At 40.4% G+C, this 25286-nt stretch overlaps 1 protein-coding gene across 4 annotated transcripts in view; it reads left to right on the forward strand.

Annotated features, from left to right (window-relative positions):
• The window catches only part of IL6R (interleukin 6 receptor), an 865016-nt gene that overhangs the window by 461912 nt on the left and 377818 nt on the right, over positions 1 to 25286 (forward strand). Inside the window, exon 10 of one of the 4 annotated variants that reach the window (XM_044080644.1) lies at positions 8637 to 12004. The exons of 2 other annotated variants lie outside the window; for them this stretch is intronic. In XM_044080644.1, coding sequence (XP_043936579.1) covers positions 8637 to 8886 — 250 coding nt within the window. In that variant the 3' untranslated portion in view covers positions 8887 to 12004. Of the gene's footprint in view, positions 1 to 8636; positions 12005 to 25286 lie in introns of those variants that run through there. One more of the 4 variants, XM_044080646.1, reaches the window with a different exon arrangement.

Below are 25286 nucleotides of genomic sequence, written 5' to 3' on the forward strand. Positions count from 1 at the left end.
CCCCCCTGCCTGTTCTTGGTTGTAGTTTAAATTTGGTGGCTTTTGCAGTGCTCGCCCCACTGTAGATTTGATCTAGGACACTCCCCCAGTCCCATCTATTTACTGCATTCTACCAAATAAACCCTTTCTGCACTTGCTTTTAGTCCTTTTTAATCTAATTACATTTTTTTTCAAACTGTGTGTGGACTAATATTGCTACATACTCAAGTGTGCCAGCTTGCACTGCATGTGAATTGTTTTTACTACTGTTTTTGCTACTTTTATGAAAAAAAAAATTGTAAGCCTGTTTCCTACCTTTCCTGTAATTAGTGTTCCAGATACAGATTTGCTATATCCAGGACTGTTTGTAAGCTTCTGAGCCCCCCAAGCCTTTCTGTGTTGGAGGGAAGCCTTCTAGCTTATCAGTGGGAGTGGTAAGCATTAGGTAACCTGTCTACCACATAAGGAGTGGTTCTGGCCCAGAATTTGTAGTTATTGGCCATTTGGGTGGTCTTCCATCTCTCTCAGCTTTCTGATTTGAAGGCCTGCATTTGCACTTGTTTCTGTCCTGTAACTCCTGGCCCCGTCTCATTTGCTCACTCAAAAAAAAAAAAAAAAAAAAAAATGTTATCTGCTTTTACTGTATTTGTGTTTCTTCCCACTTTATTTTGCTTTTGCGTCATCTTAAAAGTACTCAATTGCATTTATTACTGCTTGGTGTAACTCATTCTAAGCCTTTTAGTTTAAGCACTTGGGCTACAGACCAGTTGTTTTACATTAAGAGGGTTTGTGATCTGCACTGTAGTGGCAGAACAGGTAGCTTACATCCTTCTAAGTTGGGAACTGCTGATTAAGGGCTCAGTGTCTGTTATTCTAAAAGTGTATTAGTTCTGGTTTAATCACTTGGGCTTCAGGCCAGTTATTTTACATTAAGAGAGTTCATGGTCTGCACTCTTGTGGGAGGAGAGGCTGGACTCTGCCCTTCTGAGCTGGGAATTTCTGGTTAAAGGCTTATAGTGCCTGCATATTTGAACTGCTTCTTACTGAAATTGGTACACCTTGTTTGCTGTAGCATAGACTAGATCCAGGCCTGCTGAATCTTGCTTTGTTTGTATAACTTGAGCACTAATCCAGGCATTCTTTAAAGTATTCAATTGTATTTATTACTGCTTGGTAGTAACTTGATTAAAGTGTAGCTATCATTCTAAGTCTTTTGGATTAAGCACTTGGGCTTCAGACCAGTTGTTTTACATTATGAAGGTTTGTGGCCTGCACTGTGGTGGCAGGACAGGTAGCTTACATCCTTTTATGTTGGGAACTCCTGATTGAGGGCTCAGTGTCTGTTATTCTAAAAGTGTATTAGTTCTGGTTTAATCACTTGGGCTTCAGGCCAGTTATTTTACATTAAGAAGGTTCGTGGTCTGCACTCCTTGTGGGAGGAGAGACTGGACTCTGCCCTTCTGAGCTGGGAATTTCTGGTTAAAGGCTTATAGTGAAGCAAAGCTTTTGGGTAGAACCCTTCTTCAATACTATTAGTATTAGTATTGAAGAAGGGTTCTACCCGAAAGCTTTGCTTTATAAAGTGTTTTTCTCTACCAAGTGTCTTTGTTATATCAGTCTTTTGCAGCTAGTGTTTTTTCTTAAAGGCTTATAGTGCCTGCATATTTGAACTGTTTTTTACTGAAATTGGTACACCTTGTTTGCTGTAGCATAGACTAGATCCAGGCCTGCTGAATCTAGCTTTGTTTGTATGCTTGTTGTTTGTTTGCTTGTTATTTCCCTGAAATGCTAATTCCACCTAAAACGGGGCTTTTCAGCACTTCTGTGGATCCCTAGTGATATCTGCATTGCTTACTGTACTTATTTCCTTGTTTCACTTGACAGAAAGTTACTGTTTGTCATTTTTGCATTTAAGTTACCTGTAACACATTGCATTTAAGTTACCTGGCACTTGCTCACTAAAGCAATTATATAAGTCAGCACTAAAAAATTAAAAGCACTACACCCTCACAAACCCCCTTGAGTACCTTGTTCCCCATTGGCCCTTTTTTTCAATTATAAAGGAATTCCCAATACTATTCTAACATGTCCAAAGGTCAGTTGTCAATCTCCTCTCCGGTCCAGCTGGTGAATCTGGGAATCTTGAGGCAATGTCACAACTGCCTCATGTACACAGACAACCCTCTCCTCCTCCCAACAAATTCCAACACATGTGAGAGATGCAACCATATAGCCAAACTGGAGGCTAAGCTCTCTCAACTCAGTACTGGCGTAACCCATCAGGAGGAGAAGGAAACAACACTCACTACAATTCCAGTCTCTCATAGACCTACCATGACAGCAAACCAAACACATAAACACACAAAAACATACTCGGAGGCTCTAAATAAAAATCTGCCTAAGCAGCAGAGACCTCCAAAGCTGACACCCAAGCAACCGCTACCTCAAAACAAAACACGTGCAACACATAGCTCACAAAGCCAGTGTGCTGAACAGTCACAGCCCTTAAGGCTAAACAACACACCTGATACACTTGTAATAGGTGACTCTATCATCAGGCACAGTGACGTCCCGCTCACCAGGCTGAACAAGGAGAAGGTCACGGTGAGCTGCCTGTCGGGCGCTAGGATCCGCCACATAACACAAGCACTCAGGTCACTCCAAGGCAAGTACAAATATGACTCAGTCATTGTCCATGCTGGTGTGAATGACCTGAGACGTACCTCCCTGGACTACATGAAAAGAGACATAGAAGAGCTCTCGGAGCATGTAGCCCAGGCCGGTATGACCCTGACCTTGAGTAGCATCTTACCCTCACCAAGAATGATGCCACAATATGAAGACAAGATGATCAATTTCAACAATTGGCTTAAGTATTGGTGTCATTCAAAGGGGATCCAATGCCTGTCAGCCTGGGATGACATGCTTGACAAGCCACGATGCTTCGCTAGGGATGGCTTGCACCTGTCACCCCTGGGCTTTCGGATATTGGCAAAGGCTCTTGCTACCCCCATAGTGCCTTTTTAGGCAAGGCTCAAAAGACAAACCCACCCCCATAGGTATCACAAGGGATAAGAAACTAAAAGTAATGCTACTCAATGCCAGAAGTCTAAACCTCAAGATGCACGCACAAACTCTCCTTAGCATGGAGAACATTGATATCTGTGCAGTAACAGAAACCTGGTTCAAGACTCCCAAGAGCACCCCAGCACTACCAGGTTATACCTCATACCATGCTTTTGGCCCCAAAACTTGGACTGAACCACAAAAGGAGGGGAGTATCAATATTCACAAAGATACCCACACCTCCAGGTTGGTGGCACAGCACGAAGCATCAGAGACTATCCATGTGCAACTAACAGTGGGTAAAACTGCCTTCCAGTTTATAGCCTGCTACAGACCACCCTCCCAAACCCAGGAACCCCACTCGGCCTTCCTGAGAACACTGGAAAATATGAAGGTCTCTCCAAACACCATTATATTGGGCGACTTCAACTACCCAAACATAGACTGGGAGCATTACTCTAACTCCAACACACTAGCCCAAAGGTTCCTAGAATTTATAAACTCAAATGCTATGGAACAACTTGTTACCACTCCCACAAGAGGGGAAAACATACTGGACCTGATCATCACCACCATGGGGACTCTATGCTCCAGACCAGAAGTGTATCCCTCACTGGTAAGATCAGACCATAAACTAATCTCACTGGATATTCACATCCCGACCCCACCCCCTGCCCAGAAAACCACATTGAAAAACTTCTCTAAAGCAAATTTCACACTCCTCAAAACTGAGGTGGAATCCTTCAAAGCCCTTAGGCCTGTGGAAAATATGGCCCAGACCGCAGAATCCTTTATAAATGCATTCTATGAACACCTTCAGGAATGCATGGATCATGCAATCCCAAATAAGACCAAGACCCAATCCTCCAAAGGCAGACGTCCTGTCTGGTGGACCCCAGCCATAAACAAACTATACAATAGAAGGAGGAAGCTACTACACGATAGAGCAAAATCCCAAAAAGGGAAGGCATCTCTGATCAGTATTAGCAAAAAACTACGGGCACTCATAAAATCGTCTAAGGCCAGCTTCGAGAGAAAAATTGCACAGGACACTAAGGATAATCACAAGGCTTTCTTTAGTTATGTTAGGAACCTGGGTGGGAATTCCCAGATATGCTCAGAATTAGTCCAAAATGACAAAAAATACACCAAACCCACAGACATTGCCAACATCCTAGCTGACAGGTTCAGTGCAAACTCCCCCGCCCCCCACCAAAAGGGCAAATATCTATCCCAGCAGAGTGCTGCCCCCCTGACATCTCAGATGCTCAGGTAAGAGCCGCCCTCTCCAAAGCAAAAAATATAGCATCAATGGGACCAGACAGTGCCCCGGGCTGTGTCCTACATGAACTCCAAGAAGAGCTAAACCCAAACATAAAACTACTGTTCAGTCTCAGCCTTACTACAGGATATGTACCCAAAGAGTGGCATACAGCAACAGTGGTCCCTCTCCACAAAGGTGGTGCCTCAATGGATCCTGGAAACTATCGCCCCATAAGCCTGACTAGCTTGGTCTGCAAAGCTATGGAAAGGATCATCATGGACCTCATAAATAAAGATATTGGGGACCTACAGACACTGGATCCTACCCAGTTCGGCTTTGTTAAGGGCAGATCCTGCCTCTTAAACCTGGTCAATTTCTTTGAAACAGTCACCAAGGCCATTGATGAGGGGAAGGTGGTCCACACAGCCTACCTGGACCTCGCAAAAGCCTTCGATACGATACCCCACTCGGGCATTATAGATAAGCTCACCAGCTTAAATATAAACTCCTATGTCACTAGATGGGTTGCAAACTGGCTCAAGGACAGAACCCACATCATTAGAATTGCTGGAGCCATGTCAGACTCCAAACCAGTTACAAGTGGCGTCCCACAAGGCTCAGTCCTGGGACCTCTCTTGTTTGGTATATATTTCTCACAGGTACAGGCCAACACGGAAGGACTGTGGCTGACCAATTTCGCAGATGACTGCAAACTGGGTGCCATAATCGACTCTCCAGCTGACACAAGCATCTTCCAAAAGGGCCTCATAGAAACAGACAACTGGTGCCAGAGCCATGGCCTCAAGCTAAACGCCAAAAAGTGTATAGCCATCCCCTTTGGCAAAAACAAAGTGCCCACAAATTACCACATAGGTGGTAATCCATTAAGTACAGAAGAAGTAATTAGGGACCTGGGGACCCAAGTTGATAGCAATCTCTCATTTGACAACCACATGGCCAAAGTGGTTAGAAAAACATTTTATATAGCCCACCTAATCATGAAGGGATTCACATCTAGATCAGGGGAGGTCATCGTGCCTCTTTACTCATCCCTCATCAGGCCCATAATTGAGTACAATTCCCCTTTTGGGATATACCTTACCAGACACCTGCAGCAACTGGAAAGACCCCAAAAGTACCTCACCAAGAGGATCAAAGGGCTCAAACAGATGCCATATGCTGCCCGGTTAAAGAAACTCCAGCTCTACTCAGTGGCATACGGCCTGCTCAGAGGCGATCTGTGCCTGACGTATAAAGCCATGTACAACCCGGAATTAATGGACATGCTGCACCTCAGAAAATCCAAATCCCATTGAGCTATGTGCCATAAACAAACTATACAATAGAAGGAGGAAGCTACTACACGATAGAGCAAAATCCCAAAAAGGAAGGCATCTCTGATCAGTATTAGCAAAAAACTACGGGCACTCATAAAATCGTCTAAGGCCAGCTTTGAGAGAAAAATTGCACAGGACACTAAGGATAATCACAAGGCTTTCTTTAGTTATGTTAGGAACCTGGGTGGGAATTCCCAGATATGCTCAGAATTAGTCCAAAATGACAAAAAATACACCAAACCCACAGACATTGCCAACATCCTAGCTGACAGGTTCAGTGCAAACTCCCTCCCACCAAAGGGCAAATATCTATCCCAGCAGAGTGCTGCCCCCCTGACATCTCAGATGCTCAGGTAAGAGCCGCCCTCTCCAAAGCAAAAAATACAGCATCAATGGGACCAGACAGTGCCCAGGGCTGTGTCCTACATGAACTCCAAGAAGAGCTAAACCCAAACATAAAACTACTGTTCAATCTCAGCCTTACTACAGGATATGTACCCAAAGAGTGGCATACAGCAACAGTGGTCCCTCTCCACAAAGGTGGTGCCTCAATGGATCCTGGAAACTATCGCCCCATAAGCCTGACTAGCTTGGTCTGCAAAGCTATGGAAAGGATCATCATGGACCTCATAAATAAAGATATTGGGGACCTACAGACACTGGATCCTACCCAGTTCGGCTTTGTTAAGGGCAGATCCTACCTCTTAAACCTGGTCAATTTCTTTGAAACAGTCACCAAGGCCATTGATGAGGGGAAGGTGGTCCACACAGCCTACCTGGACCTCGCAAAAGCCTTCGATACGATAACCCACTCGGGCATTATAGATAAGCTTACCAGCTTAAATATAAACTCCTATGTCACTAGATGGGTTGCAAACTGGCTCAAGGACAGAACCCACATCATTAGAATTGCTGGAGCCATGTCAGACTCCAAACCAGTTACAGGTGGCGTCCCACAAGGCTCAGTCCTGGGACCTCTCTTGTTTGGTATATATTTCTCACAGGTACAGGCCAACACAGAAGGACTGTGGCTGACCAAGCAACTGGAAAGACCCCAAAAGTACCTCACCAAGAGGATCAAAGGGCTCAAACAGATGCCATATGCTGCCCGATTAAAGAAACTCCAGCTCTACTCAGTGGCATACCGCCTGCTCAGAGGCGATCTGTGCCTGACGTATAAAGCCATGTCCAACCCGGAATTAATGGACATGCTGCACCTCAGAAAATCCAAATCCCATCGAGCTATGTGCTCGAGAGACTTGAACCTCAGCACTGAAATAAATAGGACATGCTGGAGGGACAGATTCATAACCCAGAGGCTCCCTTCACTCTGGAATAAAATCCCAGTCCAGGTTAGGCAGAGTCCCTCATTGACTCTCTTCAAGAGGAATCTTGATGAGTGGATGGGAGATCGTAGGTTTTCCCCGGGTATCACTTCTGTGTCACTGTTAGACAGAGGCACAGTATACTAACCTCGAAAAAGGGCATAGCAAAATTAATTTAAAATGGGTGGCGAAAGCCAAAACACACTCTGGCTAGGCTTATAAATGCTCTAGGGCAGATAGCCTAGTATGAACCTATGAACCTATGAACCTATGAACCTATTAGATGACGGAAGATGCATTCTTTCGAATGCGTATTGGTCGAATTTGAAAAGACAAAATGATGAAGTGGCATATACACAAATTGTTTCCCTGGGAAAGAAATCGCTTGGCCACATCCGTTACTCTGCCATTTTCATCACTGTAGTGCGATCTCAGAGTTGGTATATTTAAGTAAGGGGAGTGTGGGGGACACAGCCCCCCACTTTGTTATGTTATGTCTTTTTTTTTGGAACAGCGATTTTTTTCCCTTGGAAAAAAAATCACTATTCTAAGCTTTCGAGTTTGTTAAGCTTTCGCTTACATGGAGTCGATAAATCATCGTTCGCTTTTCTAGGCATTCAATGATTTAATATAGAGCCTGTATTTATATATATATATATATATATATATATATATATGCAGAGGGTAATGTATATATTTTTGCAGAAGATGAAAAGTACCAACCAAGCTCTGTGATGGAGATGACAAAAAAATAGGGAGTGGAATGTTGACACTGCAGAAGAAGTGGAAATGTGATTAATGGAGTCAACACCTAAATTTACCCTTACTTACTTATCTGTAGGTGGTGGGGTAAGTATCATACTATAGTCTTTTTTTCTCCAGTAATTTGACAGTTTTTCAAATTTGACAGTTTTTCAATCTGTCTTAACTCGTAATGTATGCATTCTCTCGCCTTGTGTACATGCATCTTCTGAAATGGAGTATTCATCACATTAACCACATTTCTAGCTGTTCCTACATCTCCTGTTTTGTCCCCCTTTGTCTTTCTTGTACTTTGCCATCTGTATGACAGTTTGTTTGGTACTTTTTGTCTTTTGTGAAAATCGTACATTGCCCACGGCACTATAGTGTTCTGAACACATGAAGCACCACTAGTCAAAGAAGTCGTTAATCTTATGCTAGTCCATTTCTGGCTTTTCTTATAGTTGATTTTCTGACCAACCTAGAGTCACATTTCTCAACTGTCCCTGGTTTTGCCCCACATTTTTGCCCTGTGTCTCATTGTGTTTTTTTTTTTTTCTGGTAAATGACTGAGAGTCACTTATAGTTAACAGAGTTTTGTACTTCTTATTGTTCAAAAAATGCATAGTAAGGCAAAACCTATTGTTCTATTAAATTTGTAAGTGAATTAGAGAAATATTTTAAAACTTCCCTGATTTTGAGCCTTTGTTCAATATTATTTTTGTTTTTGTGTATGTGTGTGTGTGCTGTATGTGCAGAACTACTGTTTGTTTTGTGTGTGTGTGTGTGTGTGTCTGTGTGTGTGTGTGTGTGTGTGTGTGTGTGTGTGTGTGTGTGTGTGTGTGTGTGTGTGTGTGTGTGTGTGTGTGCACTTAAGAAAGCTGTGCTGTTATGACCATGTAAAACCTGTGTTTCTCATGCCAGGTACAAAAGGAAGATGCAGAAGCCAACTTCAGAAGAAGAAAGGGTAACAAAAGCCTCTTCTTATTCCATTAATGCCATTTCCCAGAAGGGCAATGTGGACAAAGACACCCAAGAGGACATCACCTTGATCACTCCTGCAGCAGTAGTAATTAATAGCAGCCCTGAGGAAAAAGAACTCATTAGTGAAACCAGTACAGGTCAAGGACCTGTTGTCGTAATGAATATGGGATACTTCCTAGTCCCAAGATAGAGGACATCCATATCTGTCAAGATGGAATGTTTCGTTGTTGTTGTTGTTGTTTTGGACCTTTGCCACTGTTATTGACCTTTATGAAAAGATACAGAACAGGGCAAAACAAAAGGATGTGTGTAAGTACTCTTCACCTAGAATAGGACAATGCTGTTTACTTCCTGCTATAATACTAGTACTGGATTTTTTTCTGTACAGGAAGTAATTGTCTGACTTGCTGCAACAAGTGTGTTTATCTGCTGTTCTTTATCTGCTCATAGTACAGCAGAGAAAATGATGGAGTTAACATTACTAACATGGACTTTTACAGGTGATGAAATGATGTAAAAACTAGACACGGATGCCACCAGTGCTACCAGCGGTAATGTCACCTGTGACATATCATAAGGGAACTGCACTTGAATGAATGGACTATACTGATGTGCTGTTTTCATGTATTTCCATTGTGTACTAATATTATTTTTCTTTGTTTTGTAAATAACAGTTTGGAATGTTTTGCAGTAGTTTAATTTCTAACTTTGTTTTCTTATTTCGCGGGTATGTCCCTTTCACCTCTTCTATCTCAGTAAATTTGGTTTGAGAAGTTTCAGTTCAGAAACTTTTCTGAACCCCACTGACTTATTTCTTTCTTAGAACCCACACTGCTTCCCACCTCAGAGGTAAAGGAAGGGAAGGAGGTAGGGGATGTAGCAGTGATATGTGGTACAGAGCCCAAAGAAAGAGTGCATGATGCCGTGACCTTTTCTGCCTTCCATCAGGAGCTTCAGTGCTGTGAAATGTGTGCATAAATATATTTCCATGCAAGCCCGTCTGTTAGTGCATGCTATTCTCCCTTACAGGACTGCATGCAGTTTTATTAGTGGTCTCATAGAAGATACTAGGCTCCATTTAACTAAATCATATGAGTTACAAACTCAGTCCAGTAAAGGCAGTCCATATTTCAATGTTTCTCACTATCCCATTGTGAAGAATGATATCCTAGAAAACCCTGTCATTAATGGTTGCAAAATAAATCTGGATGGTTCTGACCGCAGTGCTTGGCTGTCCCATATCACTCTGATAACAGACCTGACGAAATGTTAATGTACATATATCCTTACACGAGATAAACATTCTGCAAAGGGTTTAGTCTTCCCCACTCAGGGCTGATTCCAATCTACTATTAATCCTGGAGCCACGTCACTGACTCATTTCCCAGGGCCAGTCACTGCGTGTTACAATGTAGCTCCTGTGTAAGAATTGACTCATATCTGATTAGTGACTTGGATATCAGAGGGCTGACCATGGAGAATAATTTTTGCAGTCAATGGACAGCTGTCCACTCACATGGGATGAATAAAAAGGTTTACTTTGTTATAAAAATAACAGTGTGGGGCAGAGAGTGACATCTTCAGCAGAACACATATGGAAACATGTCCATTAGGTAAACTGATATTAGTGTGCACTATTTACTAGTGACCAATGAACAAGACATTACAAAACAAAAACTAAATAAATAACCTAGCAATGTAACCCTGGCCCACAATCTAACCATTATGTGTACAAGAAATGCATAAACTTTTAAATGAGTAAAGCGCTGAGTTCCTGGGCCCTGAAATAAGCAGAAATCGAAAGAAAAAAGTCCAGTCATCATCAAACATCTACTCACGCTTTTCTTTTTTTCTTTAGACAAGTACAATGGTCTTTATTTTTTCCAGTAATTTAAGTGTCGGTACAACATAGCCATTTGTGTCGATAGTTGTGCTTCAAAGGGAATGTCAACATTTGGGATGTTTCTTTGACATTCAGATACTTTGCACGTTAGTTGAAATGGTCCAAATTTACAAATAGGCTGAAAGATTAACTGACCTGTGCAGGTGCTGGAGTGGGAAGAGTGAGTGACATTGTCCACCCGATTTTACACAAGTCATCATGTAAGCCAATTTAATATTAGCCCACCATACCACCACACTCTGCTTAAAACACAAAAGCAGACCTAGACACACAGACACATACCTGTGTGGGAGGAGTGAGTGAGTGAGATTGTTTAACTGACATTCTATCATTCTTACATGCGTGTTTTCTAGCACTCTTCCAAAACACTCTACCTTACATGCAGGCATGCCATAGTGGGAGATGTAAATGACATTGCTTACTTGACACTATATAATTCATTTTTCATGCCTATTTTCTTCCACCCCACTACCATATTTTGTGCCTTATACATAGACAGAAATGTAGGCACAGTCTCTTAGACACACAAAGACAAAAGCTTGCATGTAATGGTGCGTATACAGATATACAGACGTACGCAAACATATACACACAAATACACACATATGACCTACAACAAGTGGATAGTCTGGTGTCTTAAAGACTTTTGATTAGGTGTTACCTGTCCAGGTCATAAAGAAGGTGCAAACCATAAGAAATGAATCTGGGCTAATACTATTACTGTGTGCCTTCTTATGGTAGTCCAGCTGAAGGTATTGTCTGGGCACACACCATTCTCTACCACCTACTGGTGCATCATCATACACTTAAGTCATAGATTTAGATCAATGTTACATATATGAGTAGCCAAGTGTTCCATGAAATGCATATGGTCTTCTCTGCAGAAATTTCTGGTACTTTCCTAAGGGTGCTCAGATGCTTACCATCCTTAATATCATTAAACCCTTTTGTAACAAAGACAAAATGACAGACCCAGCAAATTCCAATGGCTAAGATTAGATTCCTTGTGTCCACACTCCCTGCAGTCTTTTCATCTCCATGTCTCTCCTCCCTTTTTCTATGGTGAATCAATTGCAAATGCGGGGCAACTAAATGATACAGAGCCTCTACTATAAGAGACTTCATAATGTAAAACTAAAATAAATTAATATTACATACTGGAAAAAAGTGAAGTAGGGGCATACAGCAGAAACATTAAAGTACTCACAAGAACAAATCAAGTCCAGGGGACAGCATCTTTCACGATAACAAATATTCATGTACAAGGATGCATTAAGGAAGAGAGAGACAGAAATAAGAGTATAGGGTCAGTGGCGGCCGGTGACTTCAAATCAAAGGGGGGCTGCAGGCAGGGTTGCCAGATTTCATATCAGCGAGATAGGGACAACAAAAAAAAAAGTGAAGAGCAAAAAAAAAAAAAAAAGCTCTTTAATGCGGAACAAAGTTCCACATTAAAGAACAGCAGATCTGCACTAAACACGGAGCTTCTCATTGCAGTTCCGCATTCAACAGAAGTAGCTCCGTGTTTAGCAATTTTATTAGCCCGTATACCGGCATACGGGCCAATAAAAAAAAAATCACTAAACATGGAGCTACTTCTGTTTAATGTGGAACAGAAGAAGCTCCGTGTTTAGCAATTTTTGATTGGCCTGTATGCCAGGTATACAGGCCAATCAAAAAAAAAAAAAAACAAACAAAGCGGAGGCTGGCCAGGATTTAAACTGGCAGGGCGGGACTCGGGATCAGGCTGCTGATCTCGGGACAGTCCCGCCCAAATAGGGACGTCTGGCAACCCTGCAGGAGACAGCTGAATGGGTGGAGTCAATGGGAATGGGTGTGACCAACTAGAAAGGGGAGGAACTATGCTCAAAACCACAAAACCTTTAATTAAATACGCTGCCCTGGGTGCCAAACCATCATTATGGGAGTCCAATCAAGACAAAATGAAGTGTAGAAGAAAAAAAAATATTTCAATCCATTGGCTGCATGACAGCTTACTTAATATCTAGATGGAAACAAAAAGGATGTGAGGCATGAAAAAATAAATTACTTTTTAAATACATTACTGGAATGCCAGTCAAAATCAAGTATAAGAAAAACAAGCAGCACTTAACGCAAATCTCAGCTAGAGCGTCTTCTGCATGGAGACATGCGTGAATGGGCATACCTTTGTTGAAGGTTGTGCATTAGGGCTGGCAACTCAGCACATAAAAATCAATTGCCAATCATTAGTGGACCAGAGTTCCGCTGTGGCGATCCCTAACTGGGCAAAGCCAAAAGACACAACAACTTCTCCTTGCACTCCAGTTCTAATTATAATTTATATTCAGCTTTATTAAAGTACCAAGTAACATGCTGAAAGTAGCAATCTCTGTGATACCCTCACTTGTAAAAATGTTTCTTATCCAAAAAAGACCTGCTGCCTGACAACTATCTACTTGTTTCATGGGGAAAACATGATCAAAGTAAAAAAATGAAAAGCAAACAAGAAACAAGCTCAACATATATTGCTTAAAGGATTACTGCACAGGATATGGACCATGCATGATAGACTGGCATTCTGTTTAGTTTGCAGGGTAAAGCCTGTAATGAGCTTAACATAATCTAATCCTGGCCTTTATTACAAATACTGTCATATGCATTTCAATGCCCAATGCTTATACATTATCTAGTTAAGTAAGTATTCTATGCATGGCAACAACAGAAAGGCTTTCAATGTTGGCAATACTGCTTATTAAAACTTACTTGCATCTTACAATATCAGACAAGCTTACCTGATGGTCATTAAAGCACTGCTACTTAAACACAGAGCAAAAGGCACTTTCTGAATAATAATAAGCATATATCAACAGTATAAAAAGGACAGAAACCAGAACATTCTGCAAAATCAATGACAGGTGAAAAGCCACTGTATTACTTGTGTTTACCTTGGATGGGGGGGGGGATAGTCTGCACATTTACACTGCATAACTGCTCCTTGCCTTGCTTGGACACATCCCAGAGTCACTACATGGGGGAGTGGGGTGCAACAAGTTTGTCACAATTTGAAATGTCTCTGGCTGACTGCGATGGCCCTTAACCATTTGTCATACCTCTCAACCTCAGAGCAAGAAATCTGGACAAAGCCATACATAGAAGTGGGACAAAGGCCCAAAAATAAGGACAATTTTTAAATATTGCTCTTATAAACTTAGAAAGATAATAGAATAGTAGGTCTTGCATTAGTATGAATTTTCTGAAAGGTACGAAATCTGAAACTCAAATGTCTTTCATTATTTTCTAACTTCAGTCTTTAATGATTTGCCACTAATTTGCCAAAAGAAAACACAATTTTATGAGAAATAGACCAAAAATGTGATGCAAAAATATAAAATAGCCACACAATACAGCTGGGAATCTGTCAAAGAAGGGACACTTTTAATATTAGTACTGCTAACTTGAGCAGCTGACAAAATAAAATAATCTACATGCATTTCTGAAATAAAACTAATCTATAACTGATTATTACAGTTATTTATTAATTGTAAACCCTCCATGTTTTCTTCCAAAATTGCCATTTTGCCGAGGGATTATTAGGGGAAGAGGAACATTTTGAGCCAAAATCGGGGACATTTGAGAGGTTTGGATATGCCTAATTCTATAAAGCAATTTTATTTGCACTTACCTCTCAACCTGTTAATGCAGGCAATCTGGACAAGGCCAAATATATTGGGGAAACATACAAACACTACTAAAAATTGCTCTTGTATAAACTTAAGACAGTTGATAGAATAACAGGTCTTGCTTTAGCATGCATTTTTCTGAAGGTTATGACGTAAAACGCAATGTCTGTCATTTAGTGACTTCATTCCTAGATGATTTGCCAGAAAACCACACATTTTATGAGGAACAAACCAAAAATAAGAAGTAAATATCTATTCATTCTGCAAAAATATGGACAGCTGAGAGGTATAGTTCAACCAGGGCTGTCTGAGTTTGCTGCCCTTCCCCTCTCAAAATCATGGTCGATTGGAGCCTCCCCACTGCAACCATTCCAGTGTCCCATTTCTTGGTTATTTTGCCCCATTTACCATAAACACTGTAATGTGCATACTGCTTTACTTCTGCGATGATTTGGATTTCATTTGAACGTTTTATTTTGCATTTTTACAGCACAAACCCTAACAGATATCTGCTAAACAAAGCAATGCAGTCTCACAATGAAAACAAACTTAGCATTAAAACTTCTCTGCCCTTGAAACTCACATGCATTGAAACAGCATTGAAACCCACATTCAAAGAAAATACATTTTGCCAGTGGCAGATAAAGATTAACTTTGGGCTGTTTTCAAATCATAGGCCCCTTGAACACAAAGCATACACATGCTCTTTGATACACCTTCCCGATTGTATTAAATTGTATTCCTTGTACAATACAGTACAGTTGTTACAGGGCATTTTAAATTTATTGTTTTGAACATTAATAAACAATGAAACAAAATGCATGCACCAATGACAAAACTACCCAATTCAGAACATTTCCATCATAAAAGTCTACTCAACCTTCTACAGTCCACCAGTATCAGTAAATATGCACAATCTCTGAAGTGTAAAAGTCATCTAAATAATTCCACATTAAAGAAATCTGTAACAATGAAGAGGTTGCTGCTAGCAAACAACTTTATATGTCATTGTTTATTCATCTACAAATAAAGTGCCTGTTGCCCTTGAGGAATAAATTGCCTATGTTGCATGCATTAAAAAAATGATAAGCTAGTAATATCGCAATAGGGACTGTATGGCAAACTGATAACAGGTTCATAATTACTACTCTAGGTATATTTGCCAAAAAGGACTGCAGCATCCACCCACTTTACAACACAGTACAGTATCAGCAATGCATCTATCTACTGTGGGAGTAGAACCCACAACATTCTGCATCAAAAGCAAGTACACTACCTGTTTTGCTATTAACAACGCAAGCAGACTCAGAATAAGCAGCACTACAGTTTTGTTCCCCTGCAGCTCTCCGCTCCTTGTAAAATCTACTTGACACACAGTTGTATCTCTGAACTTTGCAGCACAAGAAATCTTGAAAAAGCCGAAATTTATTGGGGGGAGGACAAAAGCCCAAAAACCAGGGACACATTTTAAACATTGCTTGTACAATGTTGGAAAGTTGCTAGAATAAAATGCTGTGTTACCACCATACATTTCACTGCCACGTCTTTAACCCAGGGGACCCTGTGCAAAACAGTCAGAGAAACATAACACTATGCCAAATCAGCTGTTTTGTGAAAGAGAGGAAGACAAACTTAAATGGCTACCATTTAGTGAATTCAGTTCTCACCTTAGCTGTCAACCTCTTGGCACAAAACACCTGAACAAAGTCAATAATGGGGGAATACAGCCCCCAAACATATTCAGTGAATTCAGTTATCACCATAGCTCTCAACCTCTTAGCAAAAAACATGTGGACAAAGCCAGTAACGGGGGGAATACAGCCCCCAAACATTCAATGAATTCAGTTCTCACCATAGATAGCTCTCAACCTTAGCACAAAATACCTGGACAAAGCCAATAATGGGGAATACAGTCCCAAAAATCAGGACAAATTTCAAATATCCATGTTATAAACTTAGACATCTGCTAGAATACATAGTTTTGTGTTACCATGTACTTTCTGAAGAATATGAAGTCTGAAATTCAAATGCCTGTTATTTTTAAACATTTAACCAATAAACTAGTCTGACTTGGAACAAAAGACAATTTTCAGCAGAGCAGGGAGAAATTCCAGACACATCTTTGTAAGATGGAAGGACATGCAGACTCCACACAGAAGGCACCCCAGCCAAGAATCAAACCAGCGAACCTGTAGCTGTTAGGCAGCAATGCTACCAGTGCACCACTGACTTTGCAAGCCAAGGAAAAATGTAGATACAGAAACCACAGATTTTATGAGGAATAGAACAAATATGAGGCAAAAATCTGCACATTTTTTTTAGAAATGGTGGTGGATAGGGAATTCAGGTCCTTGCCACCTGCATCCAAGGTACAGGGTTCAAGCCTGAATATCTCTACCTACCACCATTTATTCTCTCTAGCCACCAGTATATAGCAACTGGGGCATCACACACACTTCATCTACCTGTTTCATGCACAGAACATATCCGAAACACACACTTCACCTACCTGTTTTATGCACAGAACATATCCAAAGCCACATAATCCAGCCAGCGACCAACAGAACATGTTTGAATCCATCTGCATGATGCCCACGAGAGCTCTCAGCTCACCCCTGATTGGCCCTGTCTGCAAGGGAAGCAATCTGGAGTTCCTCTGTTCTGTGCGGTCGACGACTACACAGATTCCTGGGTATCCTACAGCACAGGTTGCTGGGTACCTCTTTCTCTGTATCCAGACTGCCTTTAAAGGCAGTCTGAGTGTCTGCGCATGCACAGAGGAGTTGAGACTCGTGATCTTTTGTTTCACAGATTTTTTTTCTTTGTTTTTTTGTAGGTAGGAGGGCTGCAGACCGGCAGTCCGATAGCATGAGCCGCCCCTGTATAGGGTGATATAAGATGTTTGTTCACGTAAAGAAGAAAATAAATAACCGGAACAGACTCAGGAATGAAAGCCATTGTGGTATTCAGGAACTTAAGACAGAGACAGATAGAAAGTGCCTCTGGGATAATGTAGGAAGATGCAAGATAATGGGTGATAAGGAAGTCACAAATTATAAAACTGACAGAAATCAAGGTCCAAATAATGTTCCTCTGTTGACAGGTTGTATGTTTGTATGTTATATCATGATCAGAGATGCAAAACCAGATTAGTATATTGCTTTTTATGCAATGTAGGCAGAATAAGTGAATAATTAAACTTTGCCTTTGTTTCTCAGTGTTTTCAAGAGAAAACCTAAAGAGGCAATACAGTACAGAGATTATCACATCAGAGGTGTCAGTGACCCCTCATCTGAAATATCGTTACCCACATCCAGCCACACATTTCTGTCCAGAATACTTTAGATGTAGCAGCAGATAAAAAGCACTCATACTTGGTGGGGTAAACGTCCTCCAGGCAACCTATTAAAAAGGAATGGACTACATCAGTGTGAACTTCAAATGTAAATGTAATCTTTCAACTGTGTATGTTGAGCAGGGTGTAAATGCCACCATTACGTTGTTAACTTTTGCAGTTTGTGTTTCCTTCTTTACCACTGTCAAGTACTCTGATACTTGAAAAGATAATCCAGAACCTATATCTTTATTTAAATGTTATCATCAACCTTAGATGTACTCAATGCTTTAGGTTATGCTCTGAGCTGCTCAACTGGGTCTCGATAAGTCTTTTATGAAGAGCTGTGAGGAAGCTTGATGAAATTTTATATAAATATAATTATAAATACATACACATGCACAAACACACACATGCACACACACACAGAAAACATGCATATGTGTGTGTGTGTGTGTGTGTGTGTGTGTGTGTGTGTGTGTGTGTTGATGCTCTAATATGATGAGCATGCCTTTGACCCACCATGGGAATGCCATTGTCCTAAGCCTAGATCTGATTCTATTTGCTTTAGGATGACTGCTGTATAGATATCCCAACAAATCACAATTCCATTTTCAGACCAGCTTTGCTGGCTTAACAGTTTGTTATCTTTTGTTTATGCGTTAACCAATTCAAATGAATACAGTACTGTTTTGTAATCCAATACTTGTTTAAATGTTGAGTCACCTATTAATAATCTTGGGTGAAATTATATGAATTCTTCATATAGCAGGTATGAATATGTGACAATATAAAATTTAAGTTTCTAACTAAACAGAACTAGAATTTAACTTGTTGAAAGCTACATTACACATACTGTTGCTTGAGTTGGACAGATGACATTACGCTGGTATATGTATGTTTTTAGCTTATTCAAACAGGATGATTGTATGATATGTACTTGGGTTTCCTTGCTGCAAAGTGGCAGGGCAGTTTGTTGTCATACAACAGAGTAAAATTCTGCAGCTAACATGCTCAGGCCAAAGTGTTCTGAGTCAAGTTGTGGGCAAAACCAGGTGCAGTAGGCCTCACGTTAGAATAACTGACAGTGACACCAGCATGTAGTGGTGATTCTGGCTGGCTATGGAGCTTGCTATCCTTCATGGTCAGTTTTGTGCCATATTGTGTATCTATTCAGAAAAGAATAAGTCAGTATGGGAAGACCTTGCATGTTATCTCTCTGACAGACCAGGGAAATGTATACTTTTTTTTCTCCATGTTTTCTTTCACTGATGCTAGACTATCTAGAAAGAAAACTGATTGTTTCACTCTATGGAGGTAAAAAATACAATAGTGAAGGCAGTCCTGTTACAACTTAAGTATAAGCATTTTGTGTAGACAATTAAGGCTCTAAGCTGTTAATGAGCTGCTTCCTGCAATCAAAAGTGCAGGGTTTGATTCCTTAGATTTCCCTTTACCTATACTGTACAGTCACTTAATCAGACATTGCTCCTAGGTTACCCCTGAAAAGGGACACTTTGTGTAGCATGCTTACATGGCTAACAAATAAATAAGAAAAAGTCAACAAGATTGCAAGTAGATGTGTTTGACTCCTAAGCTGAATATCCCAGTCACTCTTTTTTATAAGAAATCACTATTGGTGTCATGTCTACATTTGTTGGCAGTGTTTTTCTTTCTTTAAATGAGTTGCTCTTTTTTTTGTAGTTGTGTGACTGTATATGGTAAGAAGGTTATGGATGGATGGATGGATGGATGTGTAAGATGGGGTGGCGTGGGAGGTGCTTACCCCCACACACACAAAACATTGTCTTAATTAGATGTCTCTGAGTCAAAAGTTCAACCAGTTATTCTCTTCCATTTGACTTTTTGCAGAGTAGTTACCTCACAAGACATAGGTAAAGTAGTAAAGTATCTTATGTTCATTAATCTGTGGGATAAAACTGTACCCTTAAGAAAGAATACATGAAGCAGAGTGAAAACTATGTGAAAATCAATCTTCCCCAATAATTCTTTCCAATACAATTCTGCAGTCCTGTAAGCGAGTTTTATTCTTATATAAAATAGCAACTTAGATGCAACTAGAAACCTAAAACCTCAATTCACAAATTATTTGATATCCTTTTTTTCCTGTTTTGCACCTGTTACAGTCTGTCATTTTTTAACACATAGATACTATAGACACTCATCGAATTCAGTTTATCACGTTAGTGAAACTATCTGCACTCCATGGATCATGTCATCTTCTTCTGTGCTAGAAATGCTTCTTTACCAGTCTGCATCAATGATAATATTGTTTTCCGTTATCAATGGCATGAAAAGTCAAGTTAGATATTTACTCTGTAATGCAGCATCATACGATTTGAGCACCTGTATTTGGAAAGTCTGTACTGGGTCAGGGAGTAAATGTTGAAAAAAATTCTGCTGATATTTTGACTAGCAATTATTTTAAAAAAGGCAGCGCCAACATTTAATTAAAACATTTTTGTGAAGACATTTGATGCACAACGGTCTAGTAAAACTTTTTACTAGGGGTTAACATGGCCCACAAGTGTGGAAAAGAAAGTAACACTACTCATCATATGCAACTTTCTGTATATCTTGACATTTAATTAGCATGTTTAACAGCTTGCATTCTTCATTTATTCCCTTTACATTAGGCAGTGAAACCTATAATTGTGGTAAGCAGAATGCAACCTGACTTCACACCTCTCTCACTCCCTCCCCTCTGATTTGTCATTTATTTTTTTGCAATCTAGATGTTATGCAAGTGACCCAGTTTCTAATACTTTTTTAACAAGCTATTTCAGTCTTAGAATCTGATTAAATTTACCAATCTGTCAAGGTAGCTGTTGAAGTTATGTTAATATTATGCAAAGACAGGTTAACTTACTTCCATTGATAGGAGTCAAAAATGACAAAAAAAAAAAAAAAAGATTTGTATGTAATTTAAGATTATGAGGAGATGTATGTGCATTCTCTTGTTTGTTCTGCTTTGTTCCTTTAGAACTTCATTCCTTCCCAACATTGTCATGTGTTCTAAAATCCATTTTCCCGGGAGAAGCTATTTATCAAGCTGGCCATTATAGTGTACAGGAAAACGTGTATTATCAGCATACAAATCCATGTAAACTGCTACCATTTCATTCCTGTTGTCCTGAAAAAGTGGAATATTTGTGGATTACAAAGGTTTGTGCTGCTGTATAACGTTATCTAATAGTGCATGTTAAAAGCTCTTCAAATGACAGCAGTTCTTTATGTATGAAGTCATCATAACGCCTGAGGTTTTTTTTCCTTAAAAGAGCTTAGTCTTTTTGTGGCATCACTCTTGAATGTATAAATAACCTCTTACTTTATGAAGAAATCACTTCTGAAAACATTCGTTCTCAGTGTAACATGTTTATCAGCTATTTTTGTTTCATTCTTCTTAAGAACTGTTGATTTTATTCTGCTATCTTGTGTCCTACTCCTGTACTCTTTGAAATACTTGATATACTTTACCTTAACCCATAGCCGGCCTTAGGCATAGGCCAACTAGGCGGCCGCCTAGGGCACAGCTCTAGCAGGGGCACTTTTCAAATATTTATTTGGTGTAGGTAGACCAGGATGGGGGCACTGGGTGGTGTGGGGGGGGGCGACATAGAGCCCTTTTGCCTAGGGCACCAGATGAAATAAGGCCGCTCCTAACCTACCTATGACAGTGCAGGTGTATTAAACCCTCAGCTACCGCACCCTGCAGCATTACAGGTATGGTTGCACCAGTGAGATGTCTTTTACAAACTTCATTAGCTAATGCAGCTTTAACAATGTTTTAAATTGATGACACCGATAAACTCACTTTTAATGCAAATCATTTGCCCCATGCTGCAGATTTTAATGATACATGATACAAAGGGGCCCAAAATAAAAGCTTGTGCTTCCATATATTTCAGATTGTATTGTAGTACCATTTTTAACCCTAATGAACTGAAGAGGTGGGATCATGGGCTTCACGATAGTCCAACCTTCATCCAAGCCAAAAATGGAAGAACAAATAGAGGAACAGGAAAGTGTTTGTACAAGATGTTTACACAAGTATTTAAATAGTTAAACATTGTGAATTTGATGGAATTCAGCCAAAATTTACAGGGGTAGAGGGCAACTAACCCTCCAAAGCCATTTAGAGGCATAAGTGCTTCACCATCCTCATTAATGTATTCTGTGGGAGAGGCACTAGTTCAATGTGTTTCTACTTTACTTTGAGGTTGTCTGACTCTTGATCTAAAATATGTTAGTAAAAGGATTGTGGGATACAGGTGCTTACTTGGGGTGCAGAGGGACTCTGTGCCTCTGTGCTGCAAAAACAAGTTTTGATAAAAGCTGCTTTTAGGCTTTTGTATTCATGTTTTTGTTACAAAGATTTCTTCAGTGTAAGAAGCTGGAACCCTTGATGACAAATTTACTGGCAATGTAAGTAAACTCTGTAACTTGTATCATTCCCAGAGTGCACCTAGAAACAATATTCAGTTTAGCTCACTTATGTGAGTGGCCAAACTACATTCCAACCCTTCCTATTACATTTATTCAAGATCATAAAATATGAAGAAGTGAAATGGCAAAGTGGCAGCCATGATCACAGCTCCCACCATGGACAAAAGCAGTATAGTCTACGATGAACAGTGTAGTACTGAAGGTAAACCATAATTCCTGTAGCAAACCCAAAGTAGCTTTTTGGAATAACAGGTTATCATGTATCCAAAGTTTCACTTGTATCAGACTAAAGAGGAAAGTCAAGACAAAAAACCCGTGTGCTCTCTTTATGATCGTTTTTGTATTATTACATTCCCATAGATTCCAAAATCTGCTCCTAGAGCAAAATTCCCATGAAGAAAAAGGGGGATTACGTTCTCCCAAAACATGAGTCACACAGAAAAGTCATATGAGATCTCAGCATGATACCAGACACATGAGGAGAAATAGTGAGCGAGACCAGGGCTTTTTTCTGGGACAAAGGAGTAACATATGCTGACCAAGGCAACAACCTGAGTGATAAAAACAGAATATAAAAGAAAACTGTTACTGGTGGAGATATTTTGCTAAGGAATACTACAAGCATACTGTCTGCTTTGGTTTGCCGTCTGAATCTAAGAAAATAGCAGAGACTGATAAGATGGAAAATAATACTAATGAAAACATTCTCTGGAAGGGAAAAACTGGAACATGCAGTACTGATGAAAATATTCCCTGGAAAGTATAATCGTTGCTATTTTGCTGAGTAGCTCTAGGTGGTATATTACATTACACTACATTTGTCTGATGGCAGAAGGAGACAATAAATCTATGAAGTCTGTTGCTTAAGTGCACTTCATTTTATACTTCTCCTTACATCCTTACCTTCTCCCTCATTCTTTCTCCATTTGCCTATGCCTTCTTCAGTGTCTCTGTGGCTTCCCTCTCCACCACCCAAATGAGTAGTGCATTCTATGGGGCCACAATGATCAGTGTGAAGAAGTGCCAGCCTTTCAGCTGTCCAGGGACTTGTTAGTCCTTATAGTCTGCTGCCTCAGGCTCCTCATCTGCCTTCTCTCCCTTCTGCTCTTCCAGTTCAGGATAACTCATTCTCTCCCATCTCCCCACTCCATCACAACCTTCTGTTCTAATCTTCTGCACCAATATTATGCCCTGCTCCCACATCTTGCATTTTGTGGTCTGGAGTGAAAGCACCTCAAACCCCTGTCATCTTTAACTATGTTCTTTTTAATTCCATGCACCTTTCTAGTACCTTTCCTGTGCTTATGACCAGAATTATGATGTCCCTTTCTTTGCATGGCCTTCAGAACTGCACATAAAACTCCTATTATGTGACCTAATTAGAGCCAAGCAGTCCTGGAGCCTATCTATCCGAGGATACACTTCTGCATTTGGTTTGCTTTTACCACTACCTTATCACTCTGCTTGTAGGAATTCTGCTGCACTTCCCCTCAGAATGCCCCTTGTGTTTTATCCTTCCACTGCTGTGAAACTAATGGGCCTATATTCTCTTCATTTTTCCTGCTCACCCCCTAGTACAAGGGAAAAATGCAATCCATTCCTCAGGTATTTCCACACTGGTCAGTCATCTGTAGATGATCTATATCAGGTTATATACCAGCAAACTGAGCAGATTCCTGAACACCCTTTGAGGTAAGTTATCTGGTCCTTGTGGTTTATCCTGTCTTGCTTTCTTTTGTAAAGTATTCATTCAATACCTCTTCTTTTCCCCAGTCTTTTTTGATCACTCTCCCACCTTTGCTTAGCATGATCAAGTCTGTCATCCTTTTCACCTTTCAGCTATAGATCTGAAACATCTTTGTTCACCTTCCTAAACCCTTCTGCCAGCTCACTTTCAAGTTGTACTTTTGTTGTTGTCAGAACTTGTGTTGCCCTTTCACTAGTCTCCTACCCTCTCCTTTTCACTTTTTGTAAGCCTCATATATTTCCCTAGTTGCTAGCTTTTCATTCATAGGCACACGAGCCTTAAATTCTTTTCATTCTTTTGCATCTTTCTGCAACTCTTGCTCATAACCCTGAGTGCTCCATCCTTGACCCAGTCTCCTAGCATGTTTACTTACTCAGTTTGATCCTCGTACCCTGATTCATCTTTGATTCTATCAGCATAGCACAATCCACTCTCCTAAAAATCTAGCACCAACATATTTGTCTTTGCATTCTTACCTTTTCCTTCCACTGAAAAGCACAGAGTGCCATGATCACTTTTAGCTAATGGTGTCTTCATCTAAGCTTTGATGATCCTATCTACCTTGGTTGGACCGATGTCCAGATGTTTATTTTTTGTAGTACAGTCTACATTTATTGGCTGATACACTCGTGGACAAAAACCACAATCAAGTCTTTTTGGATTAGAGGTCAGAATCTCCCAATGTTTCCATGCCAAAATCAGATTCCTCTTCCTCTCACTGCAGTCCTTTATTACCTTCTCCAGTCTCCCATCATCCTCCATTGATGTATCTTGGAATGTTGGAATGATACACTGTATCAATCTACCATCTCCTTTTTTTCTAGCTCTTTAACTACCATACATTTAACTAACATCATGACCCTGTTGCCCCACACAATTTGCACCTTCTCTATCATTCCTAAACATACCTCAGTGATTCACCCCCCACTTGTCAATGGCCCATGTTTTCATAATGCTGACAAAGTCCACCCACCACTCCTGTATCACTGGTTGCAGATCCCTGTTTTACTACTAAGTCTTCTTGCATTGCAAAATAATACAATCTAGCTATATTTTGAGCCCCGCTTTGCTTTTGTGCTATCTTATGAATTGTTTTTTCCCTTCTGTCTACTGCCTGAATACCAGCCCTTGCACTCTTACTTTTGCGGCACTCTCACTCTCTTCCATCTTAATTTGAATGTACCACTGTTGAGTTGTATTTTTCCAACCCAATGTTAAAGACTTGGAGTTTATCCCTAACACAAAGGTGATCTGTTATCTCCTCTGTCCTCTTACCAGTCCCATACTCCTCTCTGTTGTCCACTAAAACAACCAGTCATACTCCCTCATCATCTCTTTCTTCAGTGTGGTGGCAGTTGGCACAAGTAACCCAGCTTTGAATCTGTGAATGCTGTCTTAATCCATTTACTGCCATATCCCTAACAGCTCATTGGCCCTGCTTACAACCACATCAACTGTCTTCTCTGACAGGTCAGAT

The sequence above is a fragment of the Protopterus annectens genome, chromosome 8.part0 (assembly GCF_019279795.1).
Source record: "Protopterus annectens isolate FY-2018-M chromosome 8.part0, PAN1.0, whole genome shotgun sequence".
NCBI classification, from domain to species: Eukaryota; Metazoa; Chordata; order Ceratodontiformes; family Protopteridae; genus Protopterus; species Protopterus annectens.